The 18,067-nt window shown below is 51.7% G+C and overlaps 8 protein-coding genes across 8 annotated transcripts; 4 read left to right on the top strand and 4 right to left on the bottom strand.

Annotated features, from left to right (window-relative positions):
* Positions 1–337: 337 nt before the first annotated feature.
* C8Q69DRAFT_474487 (putative DNA polymerase POL4) lies at positions 338–2,953 on the bottom strand. The gene is made up of 4 exons (XM_028631128.1): positions 2,363–2,953; positions 2,135–2,307; positions 1,755–2,087; positions 338–1,696 (listed from the first exon to the last, which is right to left on the bottom strand). Exons 1-4 carry the CDS (start codon positions 2,784–2,786, stop codon positions 524–526), a joined length of 2,103 nt encoding a protein of 700 aa, XP_028483322.1. The 5' UTR covers positions 2,787–2,953; the 3' UTR covers positions 338–523.
* A 217-nt stretch (positions 2,954–3,170) lies between these two features.
* C8Q69DRAFT_508904 (putative F1F0 ATP synthase assembly protein Atp10) lies at positions 3,171–4,348 on the top strand (the record flags this gene model as incomplete). Its single annotated transcript, XM_028633026.1, has 2 exons — positions 3,171–3,562; positions 3,655–4,348. 2 exons carry the CDS (start codon positions 3,171–3,173, stop codon positions 4,346–4,348), a joined length of 1,086 nt encoding a protein of 361 aa, XP_028483321.1.
* Positions 4,349–4,522: 174 nt separating this feature from the next.
* Positions 4,523–5,337, bottom strand: C8Q69DRAFT_508903 (vesicle transport v-SNARE protein superfamily; the record flags this gene model as incomplete). Its single annotated transcript, XM_028633025.1, has 3 exons — positions 4,523–5,023; positions 5,093–5,206; positions 5,272–5,337. 3 exons carry the CDS (start codon positions 5,335–5,337, stop codon positions 4,523–4,525), a joined length of 681 nt encoding a protein of 226 aa, XP_028483320.1.
* A 248-nt stretch (positions 5,338–5,585) lies between these two features.
* C8Q69DRAFT_474483 (60S ribosomal protein L35) lies at positions 5,586–6,628 on the top strand. Its single transcript, XM_028631127.1, has 4 exons — positions 5,586–5,693; positions 5,779–5,921; positions 6,052–6,277; positions 6,386–6,628. The coding sequence occupies exons 1-4, from the start codon at positions 5,691–5,693 to the stop codon at positions 6,389–6,391; spliced, it is 378 nt and encodes a 125-aa protein (XP_028483319.1). The 5' UTR covers positions 5,586–5,690; the 3' UTR covers positions 6,392–6,628.
* Positions 6,629–7,077: 449 nt separating this feature from the next.
* C8Q69DRAFT_331684 (hypothetical protein) lies at positions 7,078–8,752 on the top strand. The gene is made up of 2 exons (XM_028627480.1): positions 7,078–8,473; positions 8,560–8,752. Exons 1-2 carry the CDS (start codon positions 7,450–7,452, stop codon positions 8,652–8,654), a joined length of 1,119 nt encoding a protein of 372 aa, XP_028483318.1. The 5' UTR covers positions 7,078–7,449; the 3' UTR covers positions 8,655–8,752.
* Positions 8,753–9,225: 473 nt separating this feature from the next.
* Positions 9,226–12,797, bottom strand: C8Q69DRAFT_331809 (mediator of RNA polymerase II transcription subunit 16). The gene is made up of 10 exons (XM_028627483.1): positions 12,566–12,797; positions 12,164–12,509; positions 11,853–12,096; positions 11,294–11,790; positions 11,022–11,241; positions 10,848–10,967; positions 10,689–10,799; positions 10,365–10,634; positions 10,181–10,312; positions 9,226–10,112 (listed from the first exon to the last, which is right to left on the bottom strand). Exons 1-10 carry the CDS (start codon positions 12,706–12,708, stop codon positions 9,325–9,327), a joined length of 2,871 nt encoding a protein of 956 aa, XP_028483317.1. The 5' UTR covers positions 12,709–12,797; the 3' UTR covers positions 9,226–9,324.
* A 1,153-nt stretch (positions 12,798–13,950) lies between these two features.
* On the top strand, positions 13,951–15,753 carry C8Q69DRAFT_405426 (putative SIR2 family histone deacetylase; the record flags this gene model as incomplete). The annotated part of the gene is made up of 2 exons (XM_028628075.1): positions 13,951–14,281; positions 14,342–15,753. The coding sequence occupies 2 exons, from the start codon at positions 13,951–13,953 to the stop codon at positions 15,751–15,753; spliced, it is 1,743 nt and encodes a 580-aa protein (XP_028483316.1).
* A 373-nt stretch (positions 15,754–16,126) lies between these two features.
* Positions 16,127–17,923, bottom strand: C8Q69DRAFT_331740 (histone-fold-containing protein). Its single transcript, XM_028627481.1, has 3 exons — positions 17,562–17,923; positions 17,232–17,365; positions 16,127–17,142 (listed from the first exon to the last, which is right to left on the bottom strand). The coding sequence occupies exons 1-3, from the start codon at positions 17,667–17,669 to the stop codon at positions 16,500–16,502; spliced, it is 885 nt and encodes a 294-aa protein (XP_028483315.1). The 5' UTR covers positions 17,670–17,923; the 3' UTR covers positions 16,127–16,499.
* Positions 17,924–18,067: the final 144 nt, after the last annotated feature.

Raw genomic sequence — 18,067 nt, 5'->3', positions numbered from 1 at the left:
TGTGTGTCAATGACGGTAACCGTCAAGAAGGCGGGATTCACGAGGGGAGAATAAGTTCACAGCAAACACAAGCAAGGAGAGGTCGATTGAGGCGGTTGAAAGGCCAGTGAAGATCCAGTGGCCGTCGCGACCAGATGGACTCAGAGGAAGAGGATGCGGGCAGGGCAGATTTGGGCGGAAGAAGTGCAAAACCAGCGGCAAAACAGCGCCTTATGCGAGGGCGGTCACCGCTTCCTCCCGCCGCTTTCTCACCGCTAAGAGGCGGTGGATGCCCGGCTGACTCAGCTGGCGCTATAACTAACTAGTTATAACTACACAGAGAAGTGGTACAACAGGTTCCTTGGTATTATTATTATTATTCTATATCTGCGATATTATTTATTTATTGACACTAGACTATCTACTCTAGACTATCTCCAAGGCATCCACTAACCAGGAAGATCACTGCGATTGATCCCTGTCATGATCCGCTCCAGACCTCTCCGCCGCCCAAGAAGCCACACCGCTCGGGACGCTCGAGTCGTCAACAGACGCGGTGCTCCGGAGGCCGCCAGGGCACCCCCAGGATCTCGAAGATCCGCCGCTCGTCGCGACCTTCAACCAGAGATCCCTCGGTCAGCTTCACCCGGTTGGCTCCCCGGAGCACGTCCCGGTAGAGACCGCGCTGATTCAGACGCATGCCCTTCTTACTTGCCAACAGTCGCATGCTACGGTTGAAGATGTCGTTCCCGGTAAAGTACAGCAGGGCAGCACCTATCTCCGCTCCGGGAACAAACAGGAGGTCGATGCGACGCCAGATCGCGCTTCCCGGCAGCGCGGAGGCGCCATGCCACTTCGATCCGTTGCCGCGGGACGTCGTTGCCAACCCGGTCTGTAGGAAACCCTGATCGAACAGTTTGGGGACAATGTCATCCAGCATCAGGTCCCGGATTTGCTCAATCGTAGCGTCGGGTTTGGTGATAATCAGATCAATATCACCCGAGTCCGCAGCTCCCCGGCGGTAAGAGCCACCGATGATGACCTGCACATCGGGATCGACCTCGTGGATGGTCTTCCTCACAATAGCACCGTGTGCTTCCACTTCGGAGCGGGGAATGCGTTGACGGAAGTCATCGTAGCGTTCGACACCCACCCGCTGATTTCTAGTCAAGTCTGCTTTAGTTCGTAGATCATCCAGTGACCGGTAACCTTGCGCTATCCATCTCGACGCTTGGGATATTCCGGCGCCGTAGACGCCAAGGAACAGCTGGAGTACATGGTCTTCGGTAGTGGAGTTGGCACTCTCGAGACGCCGTAGACGGTTTGTGAAGACGATCTCTTCGATCTTGGCTGCAAGACGCTCTCCGATCCCGGGGATCGCCAGTGCTTCCGATCTGGTCACAATCTTTGTTGTCTGTTGTCGAAGAGCACTGATGGCTTTACGATAAGCAATCGTACGCCAGAGGTCCGCAGTCCTCGTGTAGTAATCCAGCATTTGCTGCAAGACTTCGATGGTCCGGGAGTTCGGATTGGCTGTCTCCGACTTCCCATCGTGCTTCTTCATACAACTGAAGTTTTGCTGCCAGGCTGGAGCTACAGGATCTGACCGGGCTCGCTTCGCCTTTTTCCTCGGTGCATCAGTTTCGGAATCTGATGTTACGGGAGATTCGGAACTAGGATCGACAGAGCCATTCTCATCCTCCAGCGGATCTAACGGCTATTGCCATGTTGATATCAGCCCTATTATTACCACATAGTACATCAGGTATACATACCAGATGCTCAACAGCTTTAACTTCGTCTACTACATCATCTAAAACATCCCTCTCTCGAGACGGAGGCAACTCGCACCGTTCCTCAGTGCCAGGCTCAGCAGGAGCTGAAGCGTGTTCGCTGTGAGAAGGAGTTGGTGATGCTCCTACCCTTTTCCTGGGCGGCTTTAACTGTAGCGAGGCATCCGAAGTTTGGCCAGCAGAAGCGGGTTTATCCTCCTGGTCTACAGTCGTCTTTGCTGAGTGTACCCGGAAGCGCGACTGAGTCGTATTAAGGAGCGACCTAAACTTGATACATTCTGAGGGATAGTCTTCGGTGACTAGCGCTATATTTGCCTGCGTTACTGTAAGAGACGTCCTGACGGCATTAGAATGGGACGTACCGGGAAAGCGTCCAATTTAAGGAATTTCAACACGTCTTCAAAGACAAGACCTTTGTCCACGATTACATGACTGACGCTATCACCCCATTTCGTCGCCCAGACAGCGCCATATTCCTGCGCCTTGCGGATGCGCAACCGTCTAGCCGGAGCAACATCGTTATTCGGGAAGAAATCTACATTTGGACAGTTAGCACCAAACTTCATGTGGCTGCATATATCAACACGTACAGAAAGTGAGGCCCTTGAATATTTGTTGCGATTCTGGTAATATAGTTAAGGAATTGACCCGTCTCTTTTTGGTTGCGGCGGTCTCTTTTCTACCTCCAGAAGGTCCTTCTGGCCTCAGCCTCTTCATTGTTCCTGTGTCAGCCTCCCCGCCGGATTTTCCGCATGGCATTTCCTTGACTATAATGATCTCGTCTGAGTTCTTGCGCTGTAGTGAAGATTCCGGAGCCGATTCTGCCCGAAGTAAGCTCCCCAGCTGGAAAGTCTTCGTGTGAGGGACACGCGCTGGCTTGATAGTTCTCTGACTCTTCTTCTCGAGACCTTTTCTCATAAGCTTCTCAAAATCATCAACATCAGAGTCACCGCTCAGATTATCCAAGTCATCAAGCTCTTTGAAAAAGCTTTCTTTGCTGCCTCTCCCCGCCATTTCTGCCGCTTCCTGTCCCGCCGCACTATCCCATCTGAACAAGAACAGCAAGCCATGTGGACGGCAGAATAGATGCCTAAAGTGAGAGCCAACTTGTGTAACTTTAACGAGTAAACGAGGCAAAGAAGCGCATATGCCTCTCTTCACCCTTGGGTCATCCAGGCGGGGTAACACGTCCTACCAGTAGACGCGAGGGACAACTTCCGCGAAAATGCCGCCAAGTCACGTTACTTGTCCTCCACTTCATTTAACCCGTTTGGGGTACGGACTTATTGTCGGCGGTCGGTCACTTAAATGCGGCCCAAGTGATGGTAACTGTAATGCTCTACCGCGCAGTTAATCATTATCATTGACCTCCAGGCTGCAGTCCCAAGCATGCCCATCATGTTGAAACCGGCATCATTCTCCTTCCTACTCGAGAGCTCCTCCTTTCTGCAAAGCGGTCGGTGCCTAGGCTGCCAATTCCGCAATGCGACTCCAATCTCAAGATCTGTCCGGCGACACTACGCCAGCAAAAGCAGCACGGGCAACGAGGAAAAACAACCCTCTCCGACTCCAGAACAGAAGACACAAGACGCAGAAGAGAAACCCTCTCCAGAACCAATCGAGGGAGAAAACCCAAATCCCGAATTCATCCCCAAGCCGCTCGACCGTCCTCTGGGCCTCGCATATCCTCCGCAGGAATGGCAGAATACCGGAATCGATGCGCGCACGTTGCGACAGCGTCGTGATGATTTTGTCGATTATGAGAAACATATTCAGAGACGGAAAGAGCTGTATGAACCGCCTTCTGCACATTCGCAATGGAGTCATATATCTGCTTTTCACCCAAAGACATTGCTAACCTAGTCATTTTCACCCCGAATAGAACTCGACAAGTCTCCAAGCCGTATTTCCGCGAATGGACAAATATGCAGTATCACGAGGGAAAGTCATTCCTGTCACCTGCGCGGTTATTCAAGCGCGATGCCGCCCTCTACTTCCCCAACATGTACGGTATCACATTGGCATCGCCCAGCAAGCCACTGAATACGACCACCCTGCTTCGCGGCAAGGTCTCCATCGTGAGCCTCTTCTCTAGTGTCTGGGCAGAGACGCAGGTCGCTACATTTACGGGTCCGAAGCAGAACCCGGGGTTGTACGAGATTCTAGCGAGTGAGAACCGGTTCGCGCAGAAGGTCGATATTAATTTGGAAGAAAATGCGCTTAAGGCTTGGATAGTTCGGATGTTTATGTGGAGCATGAGGAGGAAACTGCCGAAGGAGCAGCATGACAAGTATTTCCTTGTGCGGAAGGGTCTCGACGACGGTCTGAAGGAGGCTATCGGCATGATGAACAGCAAGGTCGGATACGTCTACCTTCTAGACGAGAACTGCAGGATCCGCTGGGCTGGCAGTGGACCCGCTGAGGAGGAGGAGCTGGATTCTCTGAACAATGGTCTGTTGAGGTTGATTGCAGAGAAAAAGAAATCCATTGAGTCGGCCACGCCAGCTGCAGAGTGGGAAAGCACCAAACAGAAAAGCCCGGCAAGCCTCAGACCACGGGTAGTGTCGAGAGCCTGATGGGCAAACAAATCTGTATATTATATGTACATTTATGATGATCGATAGAACCAACCAACGCCAGACCGTACCATAATTGATCCGCAGGACATGAAAGAAAAACGGAAAGATGATACCCAAGGAACGCCGTTGCTGATGTCAGGGAAAGAGGGTATGTTAAGGATCAGATCCGCTTCATCGGAAAAAGAGCAGCATTAGGAAACAAAAGCCAATAAAAGCACCCAGAATAATGCCATCCCGTCGTCTCTTTGCGCCGATCTTCCCAATCAACGAGTTCACACCGGGAATCGAGCTAGCAGCCCCGACAATTCGTCGGTTGATACTAGCCAGCGTCTCTCGCTGGAAAGCAAAATTCTCGTTGATGGCATATGCCTGGCTCAGCACGCCATCCATTACATTATGACTGCTGTCAAGATGCCCCCTCTCCTGGAGCATGTATTCGGCTTCCGCTTCGGGGTTGTTGGATCTGTACGCATCGATATCGGAACGAACGTTGGAGAGGAGGTTCGCTCGGTCTCTGGATTCGGATATGCTTGCCTTCAGGCGCTGCAGCTCACGTCGATGGTCGTGGAGGACCTCTCGATGACGGGAGAGGTTGTTCTGTTTGAGGGCAGAGGAGGTGAGGCTGGCTTCAGAATCGAGGAGCCGAGATAGTTGGGAAATGAGGTTTTCGCGCTGCATTGAATTATCAGCCACTCTTGCTCAATGACAACTGATCCCTTCACAGATGAGAGTCATCTATACCTTCTCAAGGAGATCCCGTAACTGGCCTTCGATCCGTTGCTCTTCTTCCGAAGGCTGCGGCGGCAGTTTGGTCATCGAGGCATACTGTGCGTAGGTGTGGAAGAGTCCTTCCGTCTAAAATCGCATCCAGTCAGCATCATATCCCAACAGAGACTCGAGATGAATCTGTAAATCCGTACCTGCGTTTCCAACGAACGGGCCTGCTGCCGAAGCTGGGCCCATCCGGTTCCGGTTGACGTAGCCATTAGTGACAATTAGTGGTAGTATAGAAATAGAATCTCTGGAGGATATTCAAGACTACCACTTCCAGTAGTCCTTTGCAATAGAATCAGAAACGTGCATGATGGGTTCAACCCGGTTTCTTCTTCGATCGCTGCTTGAATCCGACGCAGCGAGTCCCCAGCGCAGTGACGACGCCTCCTCGGCCCGCATCAGGACGCCAAGCCACAGCTCAGTCACGTGCGCTGTGCCCGCTTAGCGCAGGGCGAGGCCGCACCACGAAAAAAGCCCTAGTCCCACAACGAAACATCAAATTGAGCGGTGCTATCTTCAATCATCAAGTCGACAACCTTCACGACCCGACTCGAAGCCGCCCACCATGGTACGTTTTTGACCTTCAGAATCGCTGTCACCGGAAAAAAGCATGGAAGAGAAATGCTGACTGAAATTTTTCTCTCGTTTTCCAGTCGTCTGCCAAGGTCAAGACCGGTCAGCTCTGGGGAAAGAGCAAGGATGACCTCACGAAGCAGCTCGAGGAGCTCAAGACTGAGCTGAACCAGATCCGCGTCCAGAAGGTCTCTGGCGGTGCTGCTTCCAAGCTCACCAGAATGTGCGTTCAATCTCCTCCCGAAAGATAAGAATATAAAGAGACGGAAAATGGGCGATAGCTACGATGGAAAAAGAAGGAAATGACGGGGAATAATACGAGACTGACATGGAGAATTTTTTTTTCTTTGCAGCCACGACCTCCGCAAGTCGATCGCCCGTATCCTGACCGTCATCAACGCCAACCAGCGCGCTCAGCTGCGTCTGTTCTACAAGAACAAGAAGTACCTCCCTCTCGACCTCCGAGCCAAGAAGACCCGTGCCATCCGCCGAAGACTCACCAAGCACGAGGCCTCCCTCGTCACTGAGAAGGAGAGGAAGCGCCAGATCCACTTCCCCCAGCGGAAGTACGCCGTTAAGGTATGAAGAAACCGAGCCGACCCATATACCTGGGGGATTGCAAGATGGAGCAACATCGGATCCTGTTTGGATATGAAGGACATGCGCTGATGTGAATTTCTGCTACAGGCTTAAATTGGGACGAAAATGCATGGGCTTTGAGGCGGTGTTTTTTCGAAACTTCCTACGCGGGTCGTCGTTGCTAGTGTGGAAACAGCAATTGACTCGACTCCCTTCCCCGGGATGTTCGAGATCGATTCTTCTTCAAAAACGGGGAAAGAGTGGATTTTTCATGTATCTTAGAGAAGACAAAAGGATGCACCAAAAATCCGCACCAGCAATGAAGGACTTGTTGACATGACATGACCAAATTTTTTCTTGCGCCCATCTCCGATTATCAATGATGTCGATTGACGTAGCAGTCCCTTTTCTTTTTCTTTCCATTGATTTACTCGTCCAAACAGGCACTGAAGATTGCGCGCTCGCATGGTTGGTATACTCTTATGAAGTCACAGGTTTTGAAAAGCGCCGGCTCTCCCGTCCGAAGGGATATCCAACGTCCCCAAATGGCGCAGCCAAGCACCCCCGATTCTGTCATGACCAATGCATCGCACCCAATGGACTTGCAAAATATGACATTCTTCATTCCATGTGCTCCACTACCAGCATAACTCTAGGTCGACCTTCCTCAGAACTGGGGTAAATACTGCTCACCCATATGTCCCATCCTGGTAGGTATCTGCATAGCGAGCCGACCCCCTTGCGACGGGAAACTAGCAAGGCATCATCATGCCTGAGAGCATTATCAGCTCCCCCATACCTTATCAACTTGTATCTTGCAAGGGACAGTTTTCCTTTTCTCGCAGTTGACTCTCGCCCGCTGTCTTCTGTGTTCCTGTCATTGTTCCTTCCCTAACAAAATCTGGGGAGGTTGTCGATTGTGTATCGTTCACCATGGATAACTGAAAGAGAAAAAGAAATCACCATTATTTTATTGTTAACTCTCACATGCCGCTCTTTCAACCATCTCTGTCTTTTTTTTTCATTTCCTACAAAGCCGTCTACCTAAGTGTTTACTTCTTTAGCCTAGCCTTTCTTCTTCACTCTCTCTCCCTCTTGAAACCTTTCATTATCCGTCCCTCACAAAGACAGGATCAGACTATGCCAACAGGGACCTCGTGCTCATATCCAGCATGTTTGTCCCATTCAGTGGCCTCCAGGCCATAGATCTCTTCTCTTCGCCCCTCGGCTCTTCATGTTCTGAAAAACAACCCAAGGACGCTCGTTCTTCTTCTACACACTGGACACCACGAACAGCAACTGATATCCAACATGCGGCCACGAAGTCGACCTCACAATCATCATCGAGGTACTACAAATCGAAGCCTAAATGGCAAGCGTCTCTTTCGCGTTTCTTCCGATCATCCCCTCAGGATAAACATCAGAGGAGAAACGACACCAAGCTAGAAGCATACGACGACGTGGAGATGCAAGGGAACGAGAAGATCGACAACAAGGAAAAACACACACAGCGTCTAAGTCGAATGTCATCTCTGAAAATCCCCCGATCAAGAACCAAGAGCAGCATTGCAGATCACGAAAAAGAGAAGAAGACCTACGAGAAATCATCAATGACCACATCATCCACGAAGATTTTCACCCCGAATATCGGGATGTCCTCGACGTTGAAGAAACGTAATAGACCTCAAAGTCGTCGAGAATCTTCCCTGTCTACACTCCTATCCCTTCGGGACCACCACAGCACCAGAGTACCCAGTGCAACTTCAACAGCCGCTGAAATCCCATCATTCGAACCCCGGATCTCGCCCCCAACTCCAACTCAGACGTTCGCGGAACCATCAAACAAGGCAGTTCGAAGAAGAAGTACCATCAAAGACTGGAAGAAGAAAACAGACCGGCTATCTCTTTCTCTCTCCCTTTCCGTTCTCGCGCCTTCTGCACGACTATCAGCCTATGGGCCGTCACCTCATTGCAAAAGCACCTTCGAGTGGGATCGTATATCTCTCGATGAAGAAACAGCCCCGAAACAGCCCGTGTATAATCATCCGAAAACCGTAGCCAGGAGCGCTACGGAGAGGAAGAAGCCTGTCGTCGTGGGAAAACCACGCAATGACAATCCATCGTCCCGGTCTATGCGCTCGAAGAGAGAGTTAGCTTCGAGATCTACTTCGAGAAGTAGACACGAGTCGAGTATAGGTATGTTATATAATCAATTATCATCTAACCGTCTAACTATCCCTCATATAGAACATGGCTGACATATGAATTGTAATGCAATACAGATGTTACCGGAGACGGCGAATTCACCAGCCTCATGGAAGTTGCCAACGGAAACACCAAACGAACCGGTGGCGTTGAGGCGCTGGAACTCATCTAGAAATAAATCCCTTTTTTCCCCAGTCCATTATAGACTGTTGCTGTTTTTTTCTGCATTTCCAGATTCCTCCTTATTGATATGAAATGAACGCTCATTTACATCCATTGTTGATTTTTTTTGGTAGTATCATCTGACGATCACTTGTTTTCACCCTATTTCCTATGTCATACTGTGGGTTTTTACGCGATGAGATGCGATGCCTACCTACCTAACAAGGAGGTTATGCTCCCTCCTTCTCTCTCTCTCTCTCTCTCTCTCTCTCTCTTTCATTATTCTGTCTTATCTATCGCTACAGGCGTCTTCGAACGGGCCTTCTATGGACATGTATACACCATATGCCATCATGCCTTGTGTAATTGAATTGAAATTGCTACATTCACTCTATATTCATGCTGCTTCTAATCTGCTAGATCTTACATTCATAACTCGTCACACAATAGGTCCACAGCTGTCTCTCTCCGACGGCAAATAGAAATCATGATAAGCAGAAAATATAGAACGTATTCCCAAACCATATAAGATCCCAACATAGTATCATAGCAAAAGAAGACGCCAGGCTCAAATCTCTATAAGCAGATCACCCGCTAGTTATTAGTGGCTATATCACACATAGTTAATGAGAGATGTCAATTAGATTGCAAAATATGTCGATTTCTCAGTTACCGCAAAATCACGCAGAACCGGGAAGTACTGCAGCAGTCGCAGCGGGAGTGCGAGCTGAGTTGTGCTGCTGATGTGCCAACATTGGCACCGACGCGGACCCCGGTTCCAAAGTCCACATTCCCCCACACAGGCAAGACCGCAGAATGCCCAGTTTAGCGACCAGGCGAAACCACAGAAACGAGCGTGGCGGTGTGACGTCTCCAGATACTTCGCCGCAGCGGGTGCAACGCCGTCGGGGGATTGCAGACTTCCCTCTGTTGCTGTCACCATTCTGATCTGCGGTGTCAGTGGGAGATGTCCGCAGGGGGACCTTTTTCAAGATGTCGACTTCTCTACTGCGTCGATAGAGCTCTGTTCTGCGGTCATATCCGATCCCGAGCCAGCTGTAATCAGCTAGGTAGAGCCCCATGCGATCGATCTCAGGCTTTATTGAGGGAAGGGTCTGCCGTAGAAGGGTCGCAACCGCCGGAACGAGCACCGCAGGAATTCGAGCATTGGTGAGGAGCTCCTTCTCTGGAGCTGGTCGCTCGGCGTCCCCAAACCCAGCGCCTTGGTAAGCGTGTCGTACGGCAGAATCGACACCTGCCAGAAATTTCTCATACACATCAATCCGCACGGGCGAGGCGCTGATGACCTTGCAGATCTCGGCATAAACTACACGGGCCTCGCCGGAGAGAGAATGCGCGGCTGCAAAGCCAGCGTAGACGCCACGCAGTCCGCGGCATATGAACCGCAGGAATGCACGAGACATGCTGCAGAGGAGAATAAGCAGGGACAGGGACGAGGCTGATTTCACTGTCACAAAGTCAGTTGACATTGAAAAACAGAAAGTGAATTCTCTGTGTTGTGGGCTCTGCGCTTACCTTTCTGTGCGAAAGCTTCCTGGTCAGAGAAGACGCTTTGAAACTCATCCTGCAGGTCAAAGAGTTCGTCGAGGATGTAATTGGCAAAACCCAAAGCCCATTTAGTATTTCCCAGGATCATCCGTAGCACATCTACAATCCCCAGTTAGTGTGAAGAGAGCCTCTTGTCAAGGATGGAGCTCACCAGGATCATGGGGCTCGGCTTCCCTGGCACCCTTATTATACTGGAAAAAGTATGCGAAGAGTACAGAGGCATGGCGCAGATGAAGGATTGACCATGGTACTGCCGCTGGCAGCGTGCGCGGTTTACTGTACTCTTTGAAACCCAATGCGGCCTGTACGCTTAAGCACCGCGGAATGAATGGGTGTTGCATAAGCTTGTCGTGTTCGACCGTGAAGTTGCAGTTAATAGGTAGAGCCCGGTAGACTTCACTGACGAATACGCTTTGGGCGTCTATGACCATAGTCAGTAGGGAAGTCCGATTATCTAGTGGCTGGAAGTCCTGACCTGGAGTCAACTGGCGCAGAAGCATCATGACTATATCATCTGTATTTGTATCACTTCCGCAGCCGCGACAAAATGCAAGCGCTAATGCTGCGACTGCTGCTGAGAATTTACCTGTATCGATTAGTACCAGCTATGTCAAAAAGATGAGCCCATACCTACTATCGTCATATAGCCCCTCTTCCGCTCCAAACGAATGCTCCATCGTCCTAAAGCGCATCTGCCAGTCCGCGTCCAGGACAACAGCCAAGCATGCATTGGGGGAAAAGCTGATGTGAATACCTATCGCTATTTAGTAAGAAGCTCCCATGTAGTAGTCCACAGAAGGCCACCGACCTGACGCATCGAGAGGGAAATGGAATCCGGCCTGAGCCATGCTGGTAACCGTATTGGTGTCATCGACCCCGTTGAAGTTGGTCATGGTCTTGGGATCATAGAATGCGATAGAACTATCGTCGTACGTCACAGAAAGCACGTTACCATATTCCGTGTGGTCTACAGATACGATATATCTATCTGAATAGACGTCCTCGAGCCGTCTTAGATCTATCCGAGGCTATATAACGTCAATATATCATGCTTTCCGACAGACATCAACATTTGCTTACCTTGGTCTGGGCATTGCTCTTCTTAGATACCACCTCATCAAACTTGGGATGGAGCGACTGTGCGGCTGTCTCCAGCTGCCATCTGACAATGATACTTGAAGCACCCTGCTGCTGTTGCTGGTGGTGTTGCTGCTGGTGATGGTCCTCGCTGACATGCACAGGACTTGAGAACACCGCGATAATCCACGGCCCAGAGGCGCTTCCCGCCGTGCTCTCGGACGGTCCCGGGACGATATCGAGACGGGTGAGACAATACAGTGAGTTGGCGGAGTGAGAAAGATCATCGGAATGATCGAGTCCTGAACGACCTTTGTCAAAGACACCGCTTGATGTTTCGATCTTGCTGTGCAAGAAGCGAAGGGTGGGTGTTGGAAAAGGGGCTGCAGCGGATGCTTGCTTGGGTTGGTTGGGGTCCCATTGCGGAGGATTCCATGTGATATTCACACGGTAAACCGAGATCTTTTGACATGCAGAATGGGTCGCCAGGATAATGCCGCCTATATTCGGACAGGGTCAGTGATAGGACAGCATTGATAATCTGGCTATGGGACCAACCAACCTTGAATCGGCGCCAGGGCAGCGTGTGTTAAGAGCCCGTCTGAGTGAGCAGTGTGCTTGAGTTCCGTTGAGACTTCTGCCCATCTACTGTCGGGATTCTGATAGAGCAATCGGATCTGGGCAGACCGGGTGATGCAGACCAGTGCTGACTTGTTTACTGGGTGGAAGGGGCCGATGGGCCGGCGGCGGAAAGGCGAATATCCCCAGCGGCCATTTAGCTTTGCCGCCTGGTGGAAAGCATGAATCTAGTTTGCGAGTCAGTCATGCTACTACAGGGGTACATGCTGCATGAAGCGTCCAGGAAGTCCATACGATTCGTTGCAAATTGAGCCACATCATCCCGACGATCTGACCTCCATCATCGTCGGCGTCAAGGACTGCCTGTCGTTGACCGGAAATGCTGTTGAGGGCAATCGATATAGCGTATATCGAGACCCTTCCGGAAGAATCCACGACGGCCAGTTCGGAGCCCGTTTCGTTCCAGGACAGATGAGCGAGTGGGTGACTCCCGTGAGCCTCTGTAACAGCCGTGAGAGGCGTATCTTCGCTGAGAGTCCATTTACCATCTGTGGGCCGGCAGTATAAATGGCGCACATTCACCCTGAGACCGTCTTGCGAGATATATGCAATACAGCCCAGCCTGGACCAGGCGACTTTTCTGCGATGCATCAGCTGGAAAGGCTCTAGAAGGACGATGCACGGGGACACACATACTGGCAGCATCCCACGAGGCGCATCTCATCCAAGCGCTGAGCCAGACCTTTCGTCGCTGTCGTTGATGAAAGGCCCAACTCGAGGGAAGAGGGATCCCCGAATAGATCATCCACATCGATGCCTTCCTCCATGATCATGGGCATGCTGAAGATTTGCAGCAAACAGAAGGGATAAGAGATACAGTGTGTCCTTTTCTTTTTTCCACAAAGTCGTTCACTAGTACAATTCACAGATGCTGGTGAAGCCACACGCCATGTTCTAACCGAGCAGATGTAGATGCCAATGGGTAGGTATAGCGCATCAACGGACACATTTAACGAATCAGGATGCAATCATACAAGCGAAATACAAGAAAATAGCAGATCTGGGTATCTCAACAGCAGCTCCAATGGACGGCGGAATACTCGAGACGAAAGAGGGAAAGTACTGGCCGTTAAGTTCGGTCCATCCATCGACTTTCCCTGTATTATTATCCTGTCTCTCTCGATCCTCCCAACTTCCCCGGAGGCAGCAGCACGAGCCATGCTGAGTCAGCTGGCACATGACACAAGCGCCGTCTCCCCGCCAACGCAAGCGACAGTGGAGACAGCACAGCCGCAGCCAATCAGCGGCGCCAGACAAGCGGCAGCAGAGTAATTCTTATACCAGCAATTGACATTTGAGACCGGCAAGTGTTGTGTTGTATTATTCTGTTCCCACGAGGGATTATGATTATTGTTAGAGTAGAGTAACTAGGTAGTTCACTATCACCAAGGGACTCTGACGTACAGTAGCCTGGATCACAATATTCTGCAAGACACACCGCCATGACTTGGGAACGTCCCGTCCCATTCTTCCTGCGATGAATTAATTGATCCTGTCTCTCTATCTCCCAACATCTTATTAGTTAGTTAGTGAACCCCCCGTGCTCGAGCATTCCTCCCACTGCCGCCGGATCGGATTCCCCCTCTGCCCTGGCGGGTCAAAATAAACACAAGCGCTTGCAAGCCAAGCGAGCCGCTTTGCTCTCTCGCCCTGAGCCAGACTTTCTGAGTCCGGCACAGCGACACCGTCCTGACCTCATCTAACGTCGCCCGATCTCTGGTCCCTTTTTTCTCTCTTTCTTTTCTCTCTTCCCACCTCCAGGCTCAGAGAGATCGGGCAACTGACTGGTTCTCGACCGCTGGACCATTTACCTCCCCGAAAATCATCCTGGATTTGGGGTTTTCCCTTTAATTCTCTAGTTTTACCGGAAGATTCCCCCATGCGCCTGGTTTGTGTCCTTCTTCGATCTATCCCGAGCCAGCTGAAGGAGCGCGTGCTCCGTCAATCTCTTACAACCTCACCTGATGGCGGCCACATCCACGGCCGCATACAATGCGACCACGCAGCCCATCGTGACTGCGATGGAGATAGACGACGATACCGATACGTCTGATCTCAGTTCACCCCCGGCATCTCCTCGTCCACCGCCGGGGTTCTATCCCTCGCCGCCGCCCTCGCAGGATCAAGATGCGGACGACTTTAGCGCGGCGCGCAGCCAAGACGAAAGGCCCGCGAAGAAGAGGAGGCGGGTGGAACCCAAACCGCGCACGACGCAGCACTTGGATCTATCCCGCAATGACGAGCAGTCCTACGCCCAGCAGCAGGCACAGCTGGATCTGCTGAAGAAGACCTTGCGCAAACACCGCAAGATCGTGGTGATTGCCGGTGCCGGCATCTCCACGTCGGCCGGCAGTAGGTGTTCCCCGTTCCTGGCTGCAACGGCCTTCTGCCAGCGCTAACGCAGTCCTGTAGTTCCTGACTTCCGCTCGACAGACGGGCTCTTCAAGTCGGTGCAGAAGAAGCACAACCTCAAGTCGTCCGGCAAGCTGCTCTTTGACGCAGCGGTCTACCGCGATGACTCCCTCACCGCGTCCTTCCACGAGATGGTACGCTCCTTGTCCGAGGAGGCCGCCAAATCCTCCCCGACCGCCTTTCACCACCTTCTAGCTCGACTGGCCAAGGAGAATCGCCTGGCGCGACTCTACACCCAGAACATTGATTGCATCGAGACTTCGATGCCACCGCTGGCGACGCAGGTTCCACTGAACAACAAGGCACCATGGCCACGCACCATCCAACTCCATGGCAGCCTTGACAAGATGGTGTGCCAGAAATGCCGCCACCTCTCGGATTTCCAACGCGAGCTCTTCGATGGTCCTGATGCGCCTCTTTGTCCTGCGTGCTCGGAGACAGATGCATTCCGCGCTGAGACTGGTCAACGCAGTCACGGAGTAGGCAAGATGCGACCGCGCATTGTCCTCTACAACGAACATAACCCGGACGAGGAGGCCATTGCTTCCGTCATGAATTCAGACATTCGATCCCGGCCCGATGCTCTAATCGTCGTAGGAACCAGCTTGAAGATCCCAGGCGTACGTCGTCTCGTGAAAGACATGTGTACAGTTGTCCGCAGCCGGCGAAATGGAGTCACGATGTGGATCAACAACGACCCGCCAGTGGGCAAGGAGTTCGAGGACTGCTGGGACCTCATGGTGACGGGAGACTGCGAGGAAGTCGCTAGATTAGCCGGGCTGAAGCGGTGGGACGACGACAGCGAAAATGTCTTCGACGAATGCGATGCTTCCGAGGTGGAGCGGGTGAAGAAGCAGCATGGTGGCTTTTCCGTCGTGGTCCCCACGACGCCGCACAAGCAGCAGAAGACAAATACAGGCTTCCTCACGCCCTCCTCCAGTCACGACGAGATGTCAGGGGTTTCGCAGAGACAATCCCCGGCTCCGCGTGCGAACCCGGCCAGCAAAGGCCCCAGCATCAACGACGTTCTCCGGGGAACCAAGACAGCAAATCCCAAAAAGCCAGGCCCGAAGAAGGGCACGGCCAACAAGACCACAAAGGCGACCAAGCCCCGTGCAAAGAAAGAACAGGCCGCCAAGGTCACCAAGATCACATCTTTCAGCAAGGTTACCAAAGGGACCAAGGCTGCGGCCGGCACAGCCAAAGCGGTCAAGTTGGAGAAGGGCGAATCCGCCAAACCAATGCATCCCCTGCCACCGGGTGCTGCCCGCAACAATGGGCCTCTGTTCCCCAACCTGGCTACCAAGGGAGATGCCTCTCCGTGTGGTGAGCTCTGGCGCAATCCGGGGACTATCTCCCCACCACGCGTGCCTAAGGGTATGACCGACCTGTTGAGCGAACCCAGCGCGTAGCGGTCGATTTCAGGATCCTCCGCTGTCATTCGAGCGCATTTTACCTTTTATATTTTTCTTCTAGTTTTCGATCTTCTCGCCCGCATCGCTGAAGGGCCAGATCCTGCTTATGAAAAGTCGCAGAGATACCAAGATATATTACTGTTTGCATTGGCGGCGTTTCCATGGGGTCTAGAGGAAGGACGGGGGCGGTGCTGTTTCTTTACGAGAGACCGGTGGAGGGACCGATTCGCGTCCTTTACTGATTATATCGGGTTATCTTGTTCGTTTCTCCTGCTCGACTATGTTGGCAGATTCTCTCGCGCGCGCAATTCGCCGTGCTGTGTAATACCAGGCGTTATGTGGTTTGGGGAGCGGGTCAGTCGACGACATGTGTGTTTGTGTTAATTATCCCTCATACAAGTCTTGCGGCTACCTCTTGACGCATCTATCCGCGGTGTCGAGGAAACGTGTTCCGTTTTTTTCTTTTGCCTCACTGCCGCCCGTACAGAAAGGCTACTCGACCTGTTTTACGAACTGTGTGTGTGTGTTATCTAGAAGAGCGAACTGCGAAAGTCGCTATGCTATGGATACGGATATGAATGTCATATTAATACAACCGCATGCTCTCACTCTCACTGGTCAGGGTGCTTTTTCCATCGTAGAATCAGAAAAGAGGACAACCAAACACTACTCAAAACTACGTAGATATAGATAGATAGATCGATCGCGAAACTGCACCGGAGACCTCTGTCTCGGTAAATTCATTAACCCAAACCCATATTCTCTCGCAATTGCGCCCCCGGACCATCATCATAATCACTCTCATCCGAATCCACCGCATCCGGATTCGCCATCCGTCGTCGCCGCGACGAATCTCCATCAAGATCCTCCACGAGCTCGTTATCATTCCGTCTCTCTTCCTCCTCGTCCTCCTCCTCATCTTCTTGTTCTTCCTCTTGCGTCTCATCATCATCTTCCTCTTCGTGCTCTTCTTCTTCTTCTTCTTCTTCTTCTTCTTCCTCCTCCTCCTCTTCCTCTTCTTCCGTCTCATCGTCATCTTCGACGGGTTGTTTTCCATCCGTTTCACCATCGCGTTTTACGCGCTTTGTCCCACGAGTCGGAACGGTATCTTTCTCCTTCTCTTTCTCTTTGGTTTCTTTTGAAGCTTCCTCTGCTGTTCCTGCAGGTGTGGGTTTTGCTGCTCCTCCTTCGGTCTGTTCTTGCGTTTGTTGGGAAAGGGTCTGTTCCGCGCTGGCTTTCTTGGCTTTGCGCTTGTTGTTGGCGAGATCGGTGTGCATGGCGAGTTCGCGCTCTACATGAGGACGGAGAGAGTCGAATTCGAGTTCTGAGAGGGCAGAGAGCACGTCTGTAGGTGCTAGGGTGCGTTTTAGAGTGTGTTCGTTGGCACTGTTGGTTTTTTTGCCAGGGGGGCGTATGTTAGTTTATGAGAGTTTGATTTGAAGTCTGAGGGACGGAGGGAAGGGAAGAAGACGTACTGCGAAGCCACGTAGTTGACGAAGACAGTCGCTGCTTTCTGGATAGCGAGCACGGCATCTTTTTGGATTGTTGTATTTGGTGGAAGGACGGATTTGGCGAGTCGAAGCGTGACGGATCGAGGGAGGAGATAGTCCTGTAGTTATTATTTAGAGGGTTAGTTAATTCATGCTTTCTTTGCCCCCCCCCCCCCCCAGCATGATATCACTGTAGCTTATGTTCCATTTTGTGGGATTGACATTGATCAGGAGAAGACTCCCATGCAACGTGATGGGACGAAAAGGGAAATTCCATTCCACACAAGTCCAATGAGATGTATAAACAAAGCTTACCTCGACGTTCACACCTCCCTCCGCCTGCGCCTTGAGCTGCTGCTGCGTCGCCGTCACCTCATCCGCCTCCGCGGGCGTGACGGACGACGTAGATTTTCGCGGCGGCATCGTAATCTGTGATGGCTGTGCTGGAGAGAAAAAGAGGAAACGTGGAAACGGCCACTACTCAGAAAGCCCAATGGTCCATACGGACTCCCGGGGTCTATATCCTTTCGTTGGCTGTGCCTCGAGATAAACGAGATACGAGATTCCTCGTCGCAGGCCGGATAAATCCTGGAAGCTCGAACCTTCTTCGTAGATAATCGCCAAGTATTCAAAACGACTTCCAACCAAGGATGATCCCCTCGCAACAAACTGCGCTTTGCAATCTTCTGTCAAACTTTCCCGACACCTAAGTATCGTCCGAACACGAACACCTCGTCTCGTCTCGATATCCGTCCCGAATCTCACTATCTCACTGACTCGCGATATCGCTATTTGCAGGGATTATCGAAAGACGTAATAAG

The sequence above is a fragment of the Paecilomyces variotii genome, assembly GCF_004022145.1.
Source record: "Paecilomyces variotii strain CBS 101075 chromosome Unknown C8Q69scaffold_9, whole genome shotgun sequence".
NCBI classification, from domain to species: Eukaryota; Fungi; Ascomycota; class Eurotiomycetes; order Eurotiales; family Thermoascaceae; genus Paecilomyces; species Paecilomyces variotii.
Note: the sequence above shows the minus strand (reverse complement) of the source record. Positions and strands in the feature narration are given on the sequence as shown.